Here is a 14671-nt window from a genome sequence, read left to right as displayed (position 1 = left end):
GGCAGGGGAGGAGGAGACGGGGGCTTGGAGACAGTTGCCTAGCGCGGACGGAGGAGGCGGTCTGATGGGGACCCGGCTCAGCATGGCCTCCTGGGCGCCTGAGCGGGCGCCGCTGGGTCTCCCCACGCTCCCCCTCTCCAATGGCTTACACATCCCCGTGCTGGGGCTGGGTAAGTGCCCTGCATCTCTCCCCCAGCCGGCGGCGCTGGTGGTGGGGCTGAGCCCAGCGCCCGTGGCCCTGCCCCGGCCCAGCGCCCTTACCACGCCACAGCCCAGGGCCTGTCATTGCTCTACCCATAGCACACGGTGGCCCCATGTCTGCTGCCCAGTGCCTGTGTCACTGCCCTATCCTACGCCTCCCTAGGCCCCACCACACCCCCCACCTCAGTGCCTGTGCCGTTGCCCTACCCACACCACAGCCCCAGCCTGCTGCCCAGTGCCTCTGTCACTGCTCAGTGCCCGTGTCACTGCCCAGCACCAGCCGTCCCACATCCTAGCACAGCCTGTGCTACCCCCCGCCTGTGTCGCTGCCCTGCACCAGCAGTCTCCTTGTAACAACAGAGTCCCCAGCCCACTGTCCAGTGCCTGTGTCACTGCTCTGCCCCACCCCGTGTCACACCACACACCAGCCCACTGTTGTAGCGAGGCTTCCAGAAAGACCAAGGTAGAGTATCACAGGCCTTATTGAAATATGCACCCTCCTCTTCTCATAGAGAGAGACTGTGCCACTGCATGAATATGCCCCTGCTTTCCTACCAAACCCTGCTTTCCCCAGAAGTGAGGACTGTAAACACTGCCTATAGGTAACCACTGTATTCCTCACTGAGGGAGATTTGGGGCAGATCTGAGTTTGTGCAGGTTGGAAGAAGGGAGATTTTTGGGGTGAGTTTTCAAAAAGCATCTACGTTCACTCGCAAGGGTGCACCCTTAATTGCACATGCAAATCAGGTAACTGTGTGCATAAATGGCTAGTTGGTTGTGTACCTGTTTGCATGTGTGATTACGTGTCTTGCACATTCAGTCACTGTAAAGGCATGTGCATTTGCTGGTGCAGTTTTGAGACTTCAGTCCTTCTTCTATAAAAATTTGGTCCTAAATGTCACAGTGAAACACACACAGTGAAATCATCTGGCCCCAGAACAAGATGGCTTTTCAGCATTTGTAAATTTTGAATTACTATTGTGCAGCACCTATGTACTTATAGATTCTGTATAGGACATTAAATAAAACTAGAACCCATCCACCTCTGCAGAATGAGGGAAAATGTGGAGCAGGTGTGTCTTCTTCTTAGAGATCAGGGGGAAAAAATTGCAATTGACTTATCTTTCTTGACTATTTTTTTTTTCCGGTTTCAGCAAATTTGTTTAAAGCAACATTGCCAGCTCTTGTTACTTTACCTTAGGTCTTTCAATATTAGGTGTTTTTCGTAATGCTCCAGTTGCTGGATTCAGAAGTCTCCCCAAGAATCTCAGCTTTCATTTTTTACATAAAGTATAGTAAGTTTCTAGCCCTCATGGCTGCAGGCAAATATTTAAAAATGTGACCTTTGTGTATCCTAAAGGTTCAGACAGCAGAAGGCAAATAACTCATCTACTTTTTTTAAATCTCATGATTTTTTGTCGGGGGAGGGAGTGACGGGGTGATTGATTAATTTTCAGTGCTTAGGGTTGGCAATACTGTAAGGTATCACAAATGCATAGAGGGTTGACCATTGATATACAATAAACTTATCAATGTTTTGATACAAGTATGCTGTTGATTCAAATAACACCTAAGGTTACTGTAATAGAAATATTTTATAATTTCTTTCTGTGCTCTTTTTCACTTGGGAGCCTTGGCATATTTGACCGAACTTTGTATACAGTGAGTTTGTTTCGTTGATAGTCACTTGCACTTCCTGCCTCAGACCCTAGCAAGATGATATCACTCTCATGCACTGCTCTGGGGAGATACTCACTCTTCCTTCCCTTTATGCACATTCTGCCCCAGATTTTGTAAAAGGGTATTTATTTACTAGTAAGGACAATAGCCAAAGTGAAACTGAAGAGATTGCAGGCAGGTGTATATACAGAGCACTTCTTGATTTTTTTTCCAGTTTTACTTATTTTATTTCCCCCCACACACTATTTTTTTTTTTACCTCCCCCCTTTTTTTCCAGTGGAGACAAATTAGGGTGGGAAACTAAAGAATTGTCCTGCCATTTTGAAACAAAATTCCCAAAAATTCATTTTTTTAAAAGATGGACTAAATTTCTAGTGGAAGAAATATCGGCCAGCCCTAATGTTCAGTGTTGCTCTTAGATCATCCCAAATGATGTTCCTAATCTTCAGCTGGGGAATCAGAAATTCAGAAACAGAAAGCCACTTACAAAAATTCTAAGATTTAAGAACACCAAAAAACTATGTGGATATACTATTTAAGGGATCCCTTCTATAAGGAAGTTGGATGTTCAAAAATTAGTTAATGGAAGAAAGTCATATACATAATCAGTCCACCCTAGTTTAAGTCATCATCTCGCTGCTACCACTTTTGAGCCCAAATTTTGCCCCTTCTCTTGAATGGAAGTTTTGTACGGTACTCAGATAGTGGAGTTTGGTCCTTTGGTTTGAACAACAAATCCATGAAGGATTGATTCTTCTGGGAAACTTAAGGGGAAATAGGCATGAGTTTGCAGGGTGGGATGGGGGAGAGTAATGCTTCAATATTCCTAACATATAAAGTGTGGAAGTGTGGCAAGGAGGCATAACGCAGGTGCCTAAGGATCAAGAACACAATCCTGCAAATCCTTTGTTTATCCAGGACTTATGCATGTGCGTAAAATTAGGCACATGCATAAATTTGCAGGACTGTAAAGAGGGTTCATGAAAGTGGAAACAAATATTCTTTGCTGGGTTAAAGTTAGGCTAAATTTTTCAGTGGTTGTTTAGTCAGTGCATGAAAACAATGAAGTGGATCACCACATTAAAAAAAGAAAAGGAGTACTTGTGGCACCTTAGAGACTAGCAAATTTATTTCAGCATAAGCTTTCGTGAGCTACAGCTCAAGCTTATGCTCAAATAAATTTGTTAGTCTCTAAGGTGCCACAAGTACTCCTTTTCTTTTTGCAAATACCGACTAACACGGCTGCTACTCTGAAACCTGACATTAAAAAAAGTTACTCACTTTTATTTATCTGCTTAAAGTACATAGTTCAAATCCAATTTACGAATACTATGGCCAGGAGCTTTGTGGTAAACATTGTGTCATTGATGGGGATGGTGTTGCATAATAAAAGTCTCACGAATATATTCTGTAATACAAGCATGGTATTGCCAACCACAAATGTTCAAAAATCGTGAGTCAGGCCCCCAAGAGTCATGAGGGAGGCTTAAAAATCACAAGCTTTAAAAAAAGAATGGAGGGGTTTTATATTTGCTTTCTGTTTTTGAGTCTTCAGCAGTCATATTCTCTAGCTTTGCTCTGCAACCATGAAGGCTAGAAATTTTTGAAAGCTGAGATTCTCATATAATCAAATAACTCCGGGAGCTAGGGCTTTAAGAAGAGTATAGAAAATCACAATAGAAGGCAACATTGCAACCAGTGATTGTAAAGGGAGTTCTTGGCCTGATACTGCAAACTTAACATAGATACCACTGTCAGGCATGAGGGTTCATGCATGGGGATCCATATGCAAAATTGTGGTCACAGGCAAAACTCACACTGAAGTCAATGGGATTTTGGATTGGGCTCTCTGTACAAATATTTTTGCTGAAGGCTACTAGATGTCATTTGCTATATTTACAGCCTTACTTTTTATTCTATCAAACCCGTCTTTGTGCTTTAGTAAGTTAATGCCTTATTCTGAGACTTTTGGAATTACATATAATACTGTGCAGGATTGAGGCTGCACTGTTCATTCATCCAGTGGGCCAAATACTAGTAGTTTATTAATAGTCAGATTATGATAAGTGAGTAAGTTAGGATTTTTAATAATAATTGTTATTTATGAAAACATGTTTCTTCAAAAAAAATCACATTCTGTGCCTGAAAATAGGAGAATGATAATGAAAACATATTTTTGTCAATACCAAAATTAAAATCTAAATTATTGATAGCATAGAAAACAATCCGACACTAGGGTTAATAAACCACTTCAGAGAGCTTTGTTTACTTAAAGATGAAAAAGGGTAGAAACCTATCTGGACACTGTATAATAGCTGTTTTGATCAAACCAGTGGTGTGTCAGAGAAACTGCTTCATAAAAATCAGCATAGCTGAGAATACAAACTAACCGGAATATACCCCTGCTATGCTTATTCAGGCATCAGAGTTTCCATAAAGTTTGAAAGAAAGGTTTTCCCTCTTTCTTATCAGCGAAGCAGAGCAAAGCAGATATTCCTTTCCTCTGTTCTTTGAGAATTAGAGAAAAGGATTTTCTTGTTCATTGAACCGCAGTTGAAATATCCTGAAAAAATAAGTTTCTCTTGGATTAGAACATTCTTTTTGGCACCTCCACTGCCCCAATAACATATCTCCCACTCACAGCCATCAGAATTTGCACCTTGGCTGATGGTTCTGCAGAATCCAAGCATTAAACTGACATGCAGCCTGAACTACCCTCTTATTCCTAAAGATTGTCCCTCCATTAAGTCAGCGTAGCAACATGTAGGTAGGAGAGCATGAGTAATCCTGCACTGCAGCTGCTCATGCTGTACATATTAAGTTGATAAATAAAGGACTTCAATCTTCCTGACATACAAAAAGCATGAACTTTCCCAGATGGGAGGATGGGGCAAGGATGGGCTGGGACAGAGGCATGGCCAATAGATCCCACAAAGGGGGAGCAAACCGCAGGGGTTACTGCAGCCCTGAAGCTATAGTAAATGCTGTCTAGTGGCTCTGCTGCTACGCTTCAGTCAGGATTTCTCTCTCCTCGCCCCAGCATGGAGGCCTGGAATCTCAGACCTGATTTTTCAAACATTTTTGTTCATGACTATTAATTTTTTATGCTCGTTTTATGGCAAATTAAATCTGAGCTCTTGTATGTTGTAAAGCATACCAGTTAATTTGACCATTTGATTAAGGTCAGATCCGCTTTCATGCATCATTTGCAGAGCTTTTTTTTTTTCCCCCTTCTCCTTTGTGACCTTTCCAAAAGCCTCTTTCCTTTGACAGCATGTTGTAAAACTCAAGTACCTTTTCCAAATCATTCCACATGAAACATTATTTATTCTACTTCAGTAAAATATTACAGCTTCTCTGTGATTTTAAAAAAAACCCACAAAACCAAAAACATTTGTGTTCTTTGTCTGGGGTACTGGAATCAAGCCAAACAGAAACCATCAAGTAATTAAGCTGTAAAATAAAAGGGGTTTCCACTTCTCTAATATAGAATAGAAGTTATTAATATTCCAGCACAGTTTCTTTTCAAGTCTGTGAGGCTGATTCACCTTCACCAGTTTTACACACTTCTGACTTCAATGAAGTTATCCTAAGTTTACACCAGTATAAATGAGGGCAGAATCAGGCCCAATGGCTTCAGAAGCGAGCTATCAGAGACAGCGCGTGAAATCCTGGCTCCATTAAAGTCGAGGGGAGTTTTGCTATTAACTTTAATGGGGTCAGGATTTCACTCAGAATCTTTCTTTTAAACTTTTAGTGTTTACTACACAGTTCCAAGAAACATTTTGACACAGCTATAAAATTGTAGCCACGCGGTAGCATTGAGAAAATTATTTTAAAATCACTGCAGTGTTTATCAGTAGTTAAAAATATGTATTTCAATCTTTTTGAAATATTTTGCATATTAAAAATCACTGTGTTATTATTGTTTAACCTTAGTTTAATAAGGGCTTGATTCTGCTGTCCTTGGCACAGAGAGTGTATGAAGTAGCCTATATAATTCAAATGGCTCGTTTTATTCCCTGTGCTTTAGGGTTTTTTTATTTAACTCATAGCATTGTCTTTGATCTGTGATAGTTGAATTGAAGAATAAGTTCCTAATTACTGAGTTAGAGATTACATTGACAGTGCACTAATGCAGACAGTCCTCTTTTGCTGTCAATCGCGCCAATGTAATTAGAATATGTAGATTTCTGACTGCGTCAGAAATTATTTCCTCCATCCACCAGCTCCCGCTGGAGATTGCAAAACTACAAATTGTTTATCACTGTATTTGGAACTGCTGGTGATTGGGGGAAGAATCTATCAGTTCATAGTCTCTCTAGTACTCCCTTGTATTCTTTTCAAAATAGTTTGGCTTCTTCTGTCATTCAATAAGTACTAAACAATTGTTTATAGAACTTCCTAAGTGAAACCACAAGACCGGGACTAACAAAACAGAAAAGCAAGAAAATTCAGCTAAATTTGAAACACTCTGGGCCAATAACTTCTGTCAGATATGACTTCAAAGGAGTGACTCTTGATTTACAGTGTTATAACTGTGTTGTTGTACCTGTGTTGGTCCCACGATATTAGAGAGACAAGGTGGATGAGGTAATATCTTTTATTTGACCAACGTTTGTTGGTGAGAGAGACAAGCGTTAGCTCAAATGTGTGTGTCTCTCACCAACAGAAGCCGGTCCAATAAAAGATATTACCTCACCCACCTTGTCTCTCAACATTATAACTGACAACGGAATCTGATTCTCTGATACAACCCAAATACCTAGGTAGAGCACTGTATAGAAAATGGCTTACAACCTCACCAGCTATTTTGAGGACCCTATAATATATAGAAGCAATAAGGCAATATTAAAAAGTGCTTAAGTATGCCTCAAAACACTTCAAGCAAAAAAGCATGAGACTTAACCACAAATATAAATATAATAAAAATTGACTAAGCTGCTATTTCCTGAAAATACAATGCCTAGCATAGTGATGCATGCCAGGGCCTCTAGATGCTGCCACAATACAAATAAATAAATAATAATCGTAATATAATAGTAAAGGGTTGTTGGTACCGCCTTAACTGTGCTGGTGCTCAGGACTTGAAAAATCCACTCAGTAATAGAGAGTGGGGAACTTTCCCTGGTGAGTTGGGGGTCAGGGGGGAGGGGTGAATAAGCCAATTTCTGCAGAATTTAAGATTTCATTACAAATAAATTCTAACCCTTGTGGAACTGAATGTTAACCAGTGCAGTGCTGTCTTCATAAGTCAGAGAACAGACTGCTCCAATGTGTCTGCTTCTACTTAAGCTTTCCTAAACTGCATAGGGAAATGAACATAGCCTATGGGTCAGTGTGTAAGTGTCCAGAGTCATGTTAATTGGCAAGCAGCACAGACGGGCACTTGAGTTATTCAGGATGGAGGAGGACCCCAAAACTGGAAGGTGGGGAGGACTTTGGATATCAAAGACCAGTGCTTCACTACTCACAGCAACCAGGAAATTGGAGGGGTAGAAGAGCAGCTGAGGGATGGAGCTTCACATTTTTTAAGACGCTTTTTAGCCAGAGGCTGATGTAAAAGAGCCCATAAGCAGGGTCCAAGAACACCATTCTGGCAGAAATACAGCACCTTTCCCATTCACAGTAACTAGAAGTGGCAGAAGAGCTATGTTTTTTTTAATCACACTGTCCGTGGAGCTTGTTAGTTTCCACCCCATGCTGGTTTTTTGTGTTGGCCTCTGGCTAGTTAGGAACTTGGTAAAGTTCTCAAGGTCTGATGATGTTTCTGGAGAAGGAGAGAGAAAACAAATAGTAAGAGAGAGACAAACAGGGGTTGAGAGAGCACTTTCTGCAACTGATCATTGCCTTTCTGCTGCTATGCTTTCTTTTACCAAAACTGCTCTTGGTCAGGAGGCCACATGGCACGGGGTGACTGGACATTTTAAAATGCCTATGGAACCTTAGCATATACTGACTGCAAGGTGAGCAGCTATAAAAACCTTTATTTGTTTATGTCCTGACTTCAGTATTTAAATTGGCAACTTAAATTGTAGCCATAACCAGGCAAGTGACTGTAAAAAAAACCAGCACCTTATTCTACAGAAGTGATCTCTGTAACTGTAATTTAGTCTTATCCACTGACTTGGATAATAAAAAAAAATGCTTTTTATTAACTTGCACTGATTTCAGCATTCAAGGTTAGGGCATACAGTACCATCAGTTTGCATTATGGCAATATAATATTTCCTGGACTATTCTCTGTTCCCTTCATTGAAATGCTTAATATTTCTGGAGCAATCACTGCTCTTTCACTATAACATCTCAGTCTTGTTCGTGAGAGGTTACAGATAATTCAGAACCTATTGGTGCATACAACTATTTTAAATTGTACCTTCCAATGTGCATTACCTTGCATGTGTCCACACTCTGTCCTGCAGTTTTGTTACTCATTTTTCTAGTTTTGTTAGGTTACTTTTAGAGGTGCTCAGTCCTTTCTAATCTGACCAACATAAGAAAGGGCCGCCTCCTGCTCCCAATGAAAAGGAAGTGGCAGAAGGATTGGGCTCTAATTTTGTGTCATCCACAATTTTGCGATGTTGCTTTTTTCAGCTCTTTCAGATCAAGAAATTTATGGAACATTGCTCCTGGTACCAAGCTCTATGGCGTCAGCTGTTTATTCCTTCTCTTTGTTTTCTATCTCAACCAGTTTTTTGTTGTAATCTTGACAGAATTTTACTTCTCACCCTTGGTTACCATGTTTCCTTAATAGCCTCTTGTGATGAACTAAATGCCATGTCTACAAATCTCTCTCTCTCTCATTCATCCATCAGTTCAGTAGCTCTGACTTAGAGAAGCTGTACTTGATCCTTGAGGCCCTCCAGATATTTCACTTGCTACATACATTCAAAACATGGCCACTCTCCAGACAGCGATATATTTGCACTCGGGTAACAGAGTGAGCATGTTGTTATATCCTAACTAAACTGTTGGCCTGGTCCCTCCATTACTTCCCCTGATTTCACCCAGTTCCAACTTGGTGCTTATTTACTTTACTTTAAAAACCTGCCAAACACCAATTTAATTATTTTAAAGGGTACCTGCAAATGGGAAAAAAATGTGCTCATTTTTTTGCTACCATTTTGTATAAAACAGGCCTGAAGGGTCTTGTATTTGGGGGAAGAAGTTGTTTCTTCCTCTCCCTTGCCTCTTAGAAACACCTCAGTACTCTCAAAGCTATCCTTCCCTGCTTTTGTTGGAGTCGCTGGAGAATTAGAGAACAGAACTGAGAGGCTTTCTCTGTCCTTGTCGGAAAGGGTAGGGGACTGCTAAATCTTTCACAGAAAAAACCTTTCCTACCCAAATATTTATTAAATGTTTGAGTTAAATAGATGTTATCAAAAAGAAACAAAAGGAGTTTTAATCAAGCCTTGTTTCTATATCATACAGACAAATAGAGGACACAAATAAAATTTTTCCCTCATTGCAGGTCACGTTTAACCCCCCTCTGGTTTTAGAATTAGAAAGTTTAGAAAACAGCCACAAACAACTCTTATGTAGCTAATGTTTCAGAAGTTTAAAGCACTGACCAAACTGTAGTGCAACATTTACATCCAGTAGCTAAGTAACTTTGATTAATCAGTTTATTGGAAAGAATAGTTCAGTTTTTGAATTTTTAATTCCAACTAAACTAGTGGTGGGCAACCTGTGGCCCACGTGCCACAGGTTGTCCGCCCCCGAACTAAACTGAACACAGAGTTGGGAAACTCCCTTAGACATGATGGGAAGAGAATTTGAGAATAAATATAAACCACTTGATTTTGAAAATGAGGCTATAGAAAATGACTTTGAAGTGGGTATAACAAAAGTTGGATAATCACTTTGTGCTAAAGACAACTGTCCTCTCTTTGTAGATTTGCTTTCACAAGAAAGATCAAAAAGTGGGTGAGGCCATTGTGAGTTTTGCCATGAGTTTATGATTTTTCAGAGATTTGTGGTAAACATCTGGATCTAATGAGAGAAAAAAATACAGGGGAATTTACAGTATATATGAAATGGAGGCATAAATATTTGTACTAAGTTCATTCTAGTGCCAAGAATTTCTGTGCAAGCGTGCCCCTCCCCCCAAGTGAATTCTACAGACTCTTGATTGATTGCAGCCATATTCCCATACCCATGTTCTGAAGAAAGAGGTTTATGAAGAAAATCCATGAGGCCCTCCTGGAACTCTCAATGCCAAATCCCACCCTCAATTGCATTTCCATTTGGATTAGAATATATGGTGTGAGTGCTGCCACCTAGTGGGGAGTAAGAGGAAGGAGAAATAGTATTAAAAGTACCTTTGCTCTCATTTTTGTTCTGTTTCCACCGTGACATTGTTTTACAAAGACTGGCTCATGTGGACACTTTCCTAGCTACAAGAACAGTCTCTCCATTTGTCCAAATTCATGATCAGCTCCACAAATTATCTGTAATTTAACAGCAGAAAGTTAACTAGCTTACTCTCATGCTGGCTTCTCTGGCACTTCTTGTTCATGTGACATGGACACAAATTGTGACACTGGTACTCACTCATCCATACAGTAAGAGGACAGTAAGAATTCTGCGCCCTCACCCAGTGGTGAAGTGATCCTCACTTGAATGAAACATAGCACCAGTAAATAGTCAGTTTCCATTGCCCAAGATTAGTTAAGTCCAAAAAGTAAACAATTAACATTAACAATGAAAAGTAAATTTAGATTTTTAAAACAATCACTTTTCATAATTAAAAATGTTATTAATATAGATAAAGACATTTTAAATATGTGATTTTTAACCTAACAGTGGTAATTTTAACTGAAAGTGGTTTTGTATAATATAAAAATCCAGTTTGTATTTTCTTTCTTTGACAACTTTCTTACATAAAAGAAAAAATATAAAGCAATCTCCAGATGGGCAATGGAGTGGTAAGAATTAAACATAAAAACTTTGAAATGAATAGTAAAACAAACCAAGTATATTTAATTTTAGTCGTTCACTGTGCTTTTATGATATAGAAAGATGTTTTAAAATTTCTTGTTTAAAAAAGTGTTTTTCTGCCTGTGACGTTCCCCTGGTATTATCTGGACCGGTGATCTGCTAGGTCATTCCAATCCTCGACTCTGGGAGCCACCTTACCCTGCTCTCCTGTGAGAACCCCCACTCCCAGGCTGTTCACACATAGCCTCTAGCATGTAAGCCGCTCCCAGTTACATGAGTAAGCACTTTTGGCCAGCCGCTGCTTGGATTGTGCAACTGAATGACACTAGCCAATATCTCTGGTCCGGGACACAACCCTAGGAACCTCCGTCTTGTAGTGTCCAGTTATGCCCGCTGGACGCAGCAAGCTTATATGAGTTCATCAGTTTAACAAAGAAATCGATATGTCCCAGGCTTGTTATCTCAAGGGAGTCTCTGACACACTTCAAACCAAATGCACTGCTTCAGGTAGAATAAACAAACAAATTTATTAACTACAAAAAGATAGCTTTTAAGTGATTATAAATCAAAGCACAACACGTTGGATTTGGTCAAATGAAATAAAAGCAAAACGCATTCTAAGGTGATCTTAACACTTTCAGTGCCCTTACAAACTTAGATGCTTCTCGCCACAGGCTGGCTGGTTGCCCTTCAGCCAGGCTCTCCCCTTTGATCAGCGCTTCAGTCACTTGGTGGTGGTGTCTGTAGATGGAGGTGGAAAAGAGAGTCAGCATGATAAAAGGGAGAGACTTTTGGCATGTTCTTTCTTCCCTGTTGGCTTTGTGCCCCCTCTCCCTCTTTAGGGTAAGGTGAGCATTACTTCATCATTGTCCCAAACTGACCAAGGGAAGGGGGGTGACGCACTCGAGAGTCCTACAGATCCTTTGTTGCTGCCTAGGCCAGTGTCTTTTGTTCCTGTGAGGCTGGGCTGGGTTTGTCCCATACATGCTCTGATGAGATGTGAACTGCCCCTCAGTTCCTGGAGAGTTTTGCTTGGGCTTTTTTTTAAGCCATGAGGACACATTTTCAGCCTCATAACTATATACACAAAATTACAACCTATAACAACAATGCTCAGTGCATCATGAGCCTTCCAAAGACACCTGACATGACAATATTTGCATTGGATACCACACAATCATATTATAAGGATGAACATGGGGGTGCAGGGTGTTCCTCCGAGGTACAGAACATCTCACTGTCCTGCCCCCTTTTTTCACCTTTTACATATCATGTTTGGAGTATAGAGCCCCCACTTCCTTCTTTGACAGAGATCCTTGGCAAGTTCTTTGGAAGAGCTGAATAGTGATGTCACATGAGGCTGTAACCTAAGCTGCAGCAGTCTCTCATCTATCTTCTTCCCCCACAACTGAGAGAGAAGGGGTGCTGATTCATAGACTTTCTTCGGGTCCTCTAGTATTCTTGCTAAGGACCTCCAGCAAAGAGAGTGATATGAAGACCTGATTATACAGAACACAGGCAAGAGGAAAAACAGGATAAAAGAGTTATTTGCAAATCATCTTTGAGGTAGTCTTTATACGTTAAAGAAACAGAGAAGAAACTTTTTTTTTTTTTTGCTGTTCACATTTACTGAAGTTTCATATACAATATGCTCAGTTCCTTATACTCAGTGCATGAAAGGAAGTCCTTTGCATTCTAGTACATAATTATATTCTAAGGCTGTATGTAATAGGAAGTATGAAAAATGTAGTTCATCTTAGAGACATTGAGAATGTATCTTTTCGTTTTCCTATTTGAAACTAAAAACAAAACACATTTAATCAGAAGGGTAACTTATTGTCAAACTTTAATGCTCAGTTTTAGGCCCCAGTGCTGCAAACAGATGTGCTGATGCAGATCTTTGCCCCAAACACAGTAACTCCAGTGGACCTCAGCAGGATTCCACGTGAGTCTAAGAGCCTGCATCACTGCATCAGTTTGCAGATTAGGGTCTCTGCCTTGTTTCAGCAAAGTATTTAAGCACATCCTAACTTTAAGCACATGAGTAGTCTCATTGGCTTCAGGGGCACTACTGTTGTGGTTAAAGTTAGGCACAAGCTTTAGTATCTTGCTGAACTGGGGTCTAAACCAGCAGTAGCTCTCAAGTATACTATGATGATCGTTATTGTACCTATGTTTTCAGCTCCTAAGGTATCTAGATATATTAGCATTGTAGATTTTAACTCTCTTTGTATAAAGATATTTTAAATATTAGTTTTGTAATTATTGACCTCATATTAAATCAACTCTCTTTCCTGCAGCTGTTCAATATTTTTAAAAATATTGCCTTCTTTCCTGTAGCTGCATAACAATAAATGATACATTGAACATTTATGCAAATATTAAATCCATAGTTTATACTGTAAAATGGTTAGTCTCATACAAAGTTTATTTCTGCTGGGAATGTTTGTCCTCAAAGGTAATTATCTCCTTTTGATTGATCACATTTGCCTCATACATTTATGTGAAATGCCCTCCCCCCTCACCCCCAAAAAGTCACAAGCCTCATTTACTAGGAGAAGGATTCCAAAATCTAATATTGTTGATCAACAGTTAATCTCTTTTAATTTACTTGGTAACAGCTTATATAAGTGCATACAAGATCTTCATCAGAGTAATACAGGTTGATTTACTAAAAGCCTAAAATAAGGTATCCGAGGGAAAAAAAAAACATTAATATTATTTGTGTTCAGTTTACTTACTGTTAATTTATACTTTTTGCCAGTGTGCTGCACATATCATCCTTATCAGTTATGAAGTTAAAGTTTCATCAAGGTATAAGCAGCACTGGAAGTAATTTCAATTGAGTTAACAAAAGGAATAAAACGAAAATCATTTAAAACTGGCTCACACCAGCAATTCTTCGTGCACTATTAACAGCTAAGATCTAGTCACAAAACATTATTCCTAGAAGAAAAGGTTTAGTGAACCCTAGAAATTGGATTTGATTTATGCCAGAAAATCTGCCTTTTCACTGCTTGAGATTTCTATGGAAGAAAGCCACAGTCTTTTACCAAATGGTTTCTAAGGAAACATCTTATAGCAGAGCATCTGAAAACAATTTGGTTGTTAATGAGAAATAGTTCTCACGATGGTGGGAAAGTGTTGAGTGAAAGAAAAGGCTGCAAGATTTGGCAGTCTGTCCATAAAGGCATTTAAATAAATGTGTGCGGCAGTTCATCTTATGAAATTTCTACATGGATTACACATTCATAGCCTGCCTTTCAAATGTCCAGGTCTGATTTCAGAGCTGTTCTTCTATATAGATAAACTCTACAAAGAGGTTATGAGCAATAGGAAGAAACATTTGTATATGAAAGCTGGATACTTCAAATAGCATATCAGAGCCCATGTCACCCTGCAGCAAAAGTCTTTGCTTGCTCTGGATCACACTGTGACTTTTAAAAACAGAACTGCGTTAGTGGGTTGGTGGTTGCTGAGTAGCGTCCAGTGACAGTGAGTGAAGGCATTCTTCCTGAAGAATGCTGAGGCATGCGGGGCCTCTATGGTTGCTATGGGGAGTACTCGCAGAAGTGGCTTTTATATGTTCTTTTCAAAAGTCCTGATTAGAGAAATGCTAGCTGATGTGCAGAGATGGGCTGAATCTTGTAGAAGAACATCTGAGGGCAAATCTTCACTACAGCGCTGCGTTGGTGCAGCTGCACCAATGCAGCTATGCCGTTATAGCACATCTGGTGAAGATGCGCTATGCCAATGGGAAAGTGCTCTCCTGTCAACATAATTACTCCACCTCCCCAAGAGTCAGAAGCTATGTTGGCAGGAGAGCATCTCCCGCCGATATAGCGCCAGT

The 14671-nt window shown here is 40.0% G+C and overlaps 1 protein-coding gene and 1 long non-coding RNA gene across 10 annotated transcripts in view; one reads left to right on the top strand and one right to left on the bottom strand.

Moving 5' to 3' along the window:
• The window catches only part of LOC125641798 (putative oxidoreductase ZK1290.5), a 75323-nt gene continuing 60652 nt past the window's right edge, over window positions 1-14671 (top strand). For 5 of the 8 annotated variants that reach the window (XM_048862243.2, XM_048862242.2, XM_048862241.2 and 2 more), the window contains exon 1: window positions 2-170. In XM_048862243.2, the coding sequence (XP_048718200.2) occupies window positions 65-170 (106 nt within the window). In that variant the 5' untranslated portion in view covers window positions 2-64. Of the gene's footprint in view, window positions 171-14671 lie in introns of all 8 variants that reach the window. The other 3 variants (XR_012669683.1, XR_012669682.1, XM_048862239.2) reach the window with 1 other exon arrangement.
• On the bottom strand, window positions 5189-13720 carry LOC125641800 (uncharacterized). Of its 2 annotated transcripts, XR_012669684.1 has the most exons (4): window positions 13563-13720; window positions 11472-12320; window positions 10203-10331; window positions 5189-7651 (listed from the first exon to the last, which is right to left on the bottom strand). It is a non-coding gene; the product is annotated as an uncharacterized LOC125641800 (long non-coding RNA). The 2 variants fall into 2 exon arrangements; XR_007358152.2 differs by lacking the exons at window positions 5189-7651; window positions 10203-10331 and having other exon boundaries at window positions 11324-12320.

The sequence above is a fragment of the Caretta caretta genome, chromosome 8 (assembly GCF_965140235.1).
Source record: "Caretta caretta isolate rCarCar2 chromosome 8, rCarCar1.hap1, whole genome shotgun sequence".
Taxonomy (NCBI): Eukaryota; Metazoa; Chordata; order Testudines; family Cheloniidae; genus Caretta; species Caretta caretta.
This window is presented reverse-complemented; position numbering and strand designations above follow the sequence as displayed.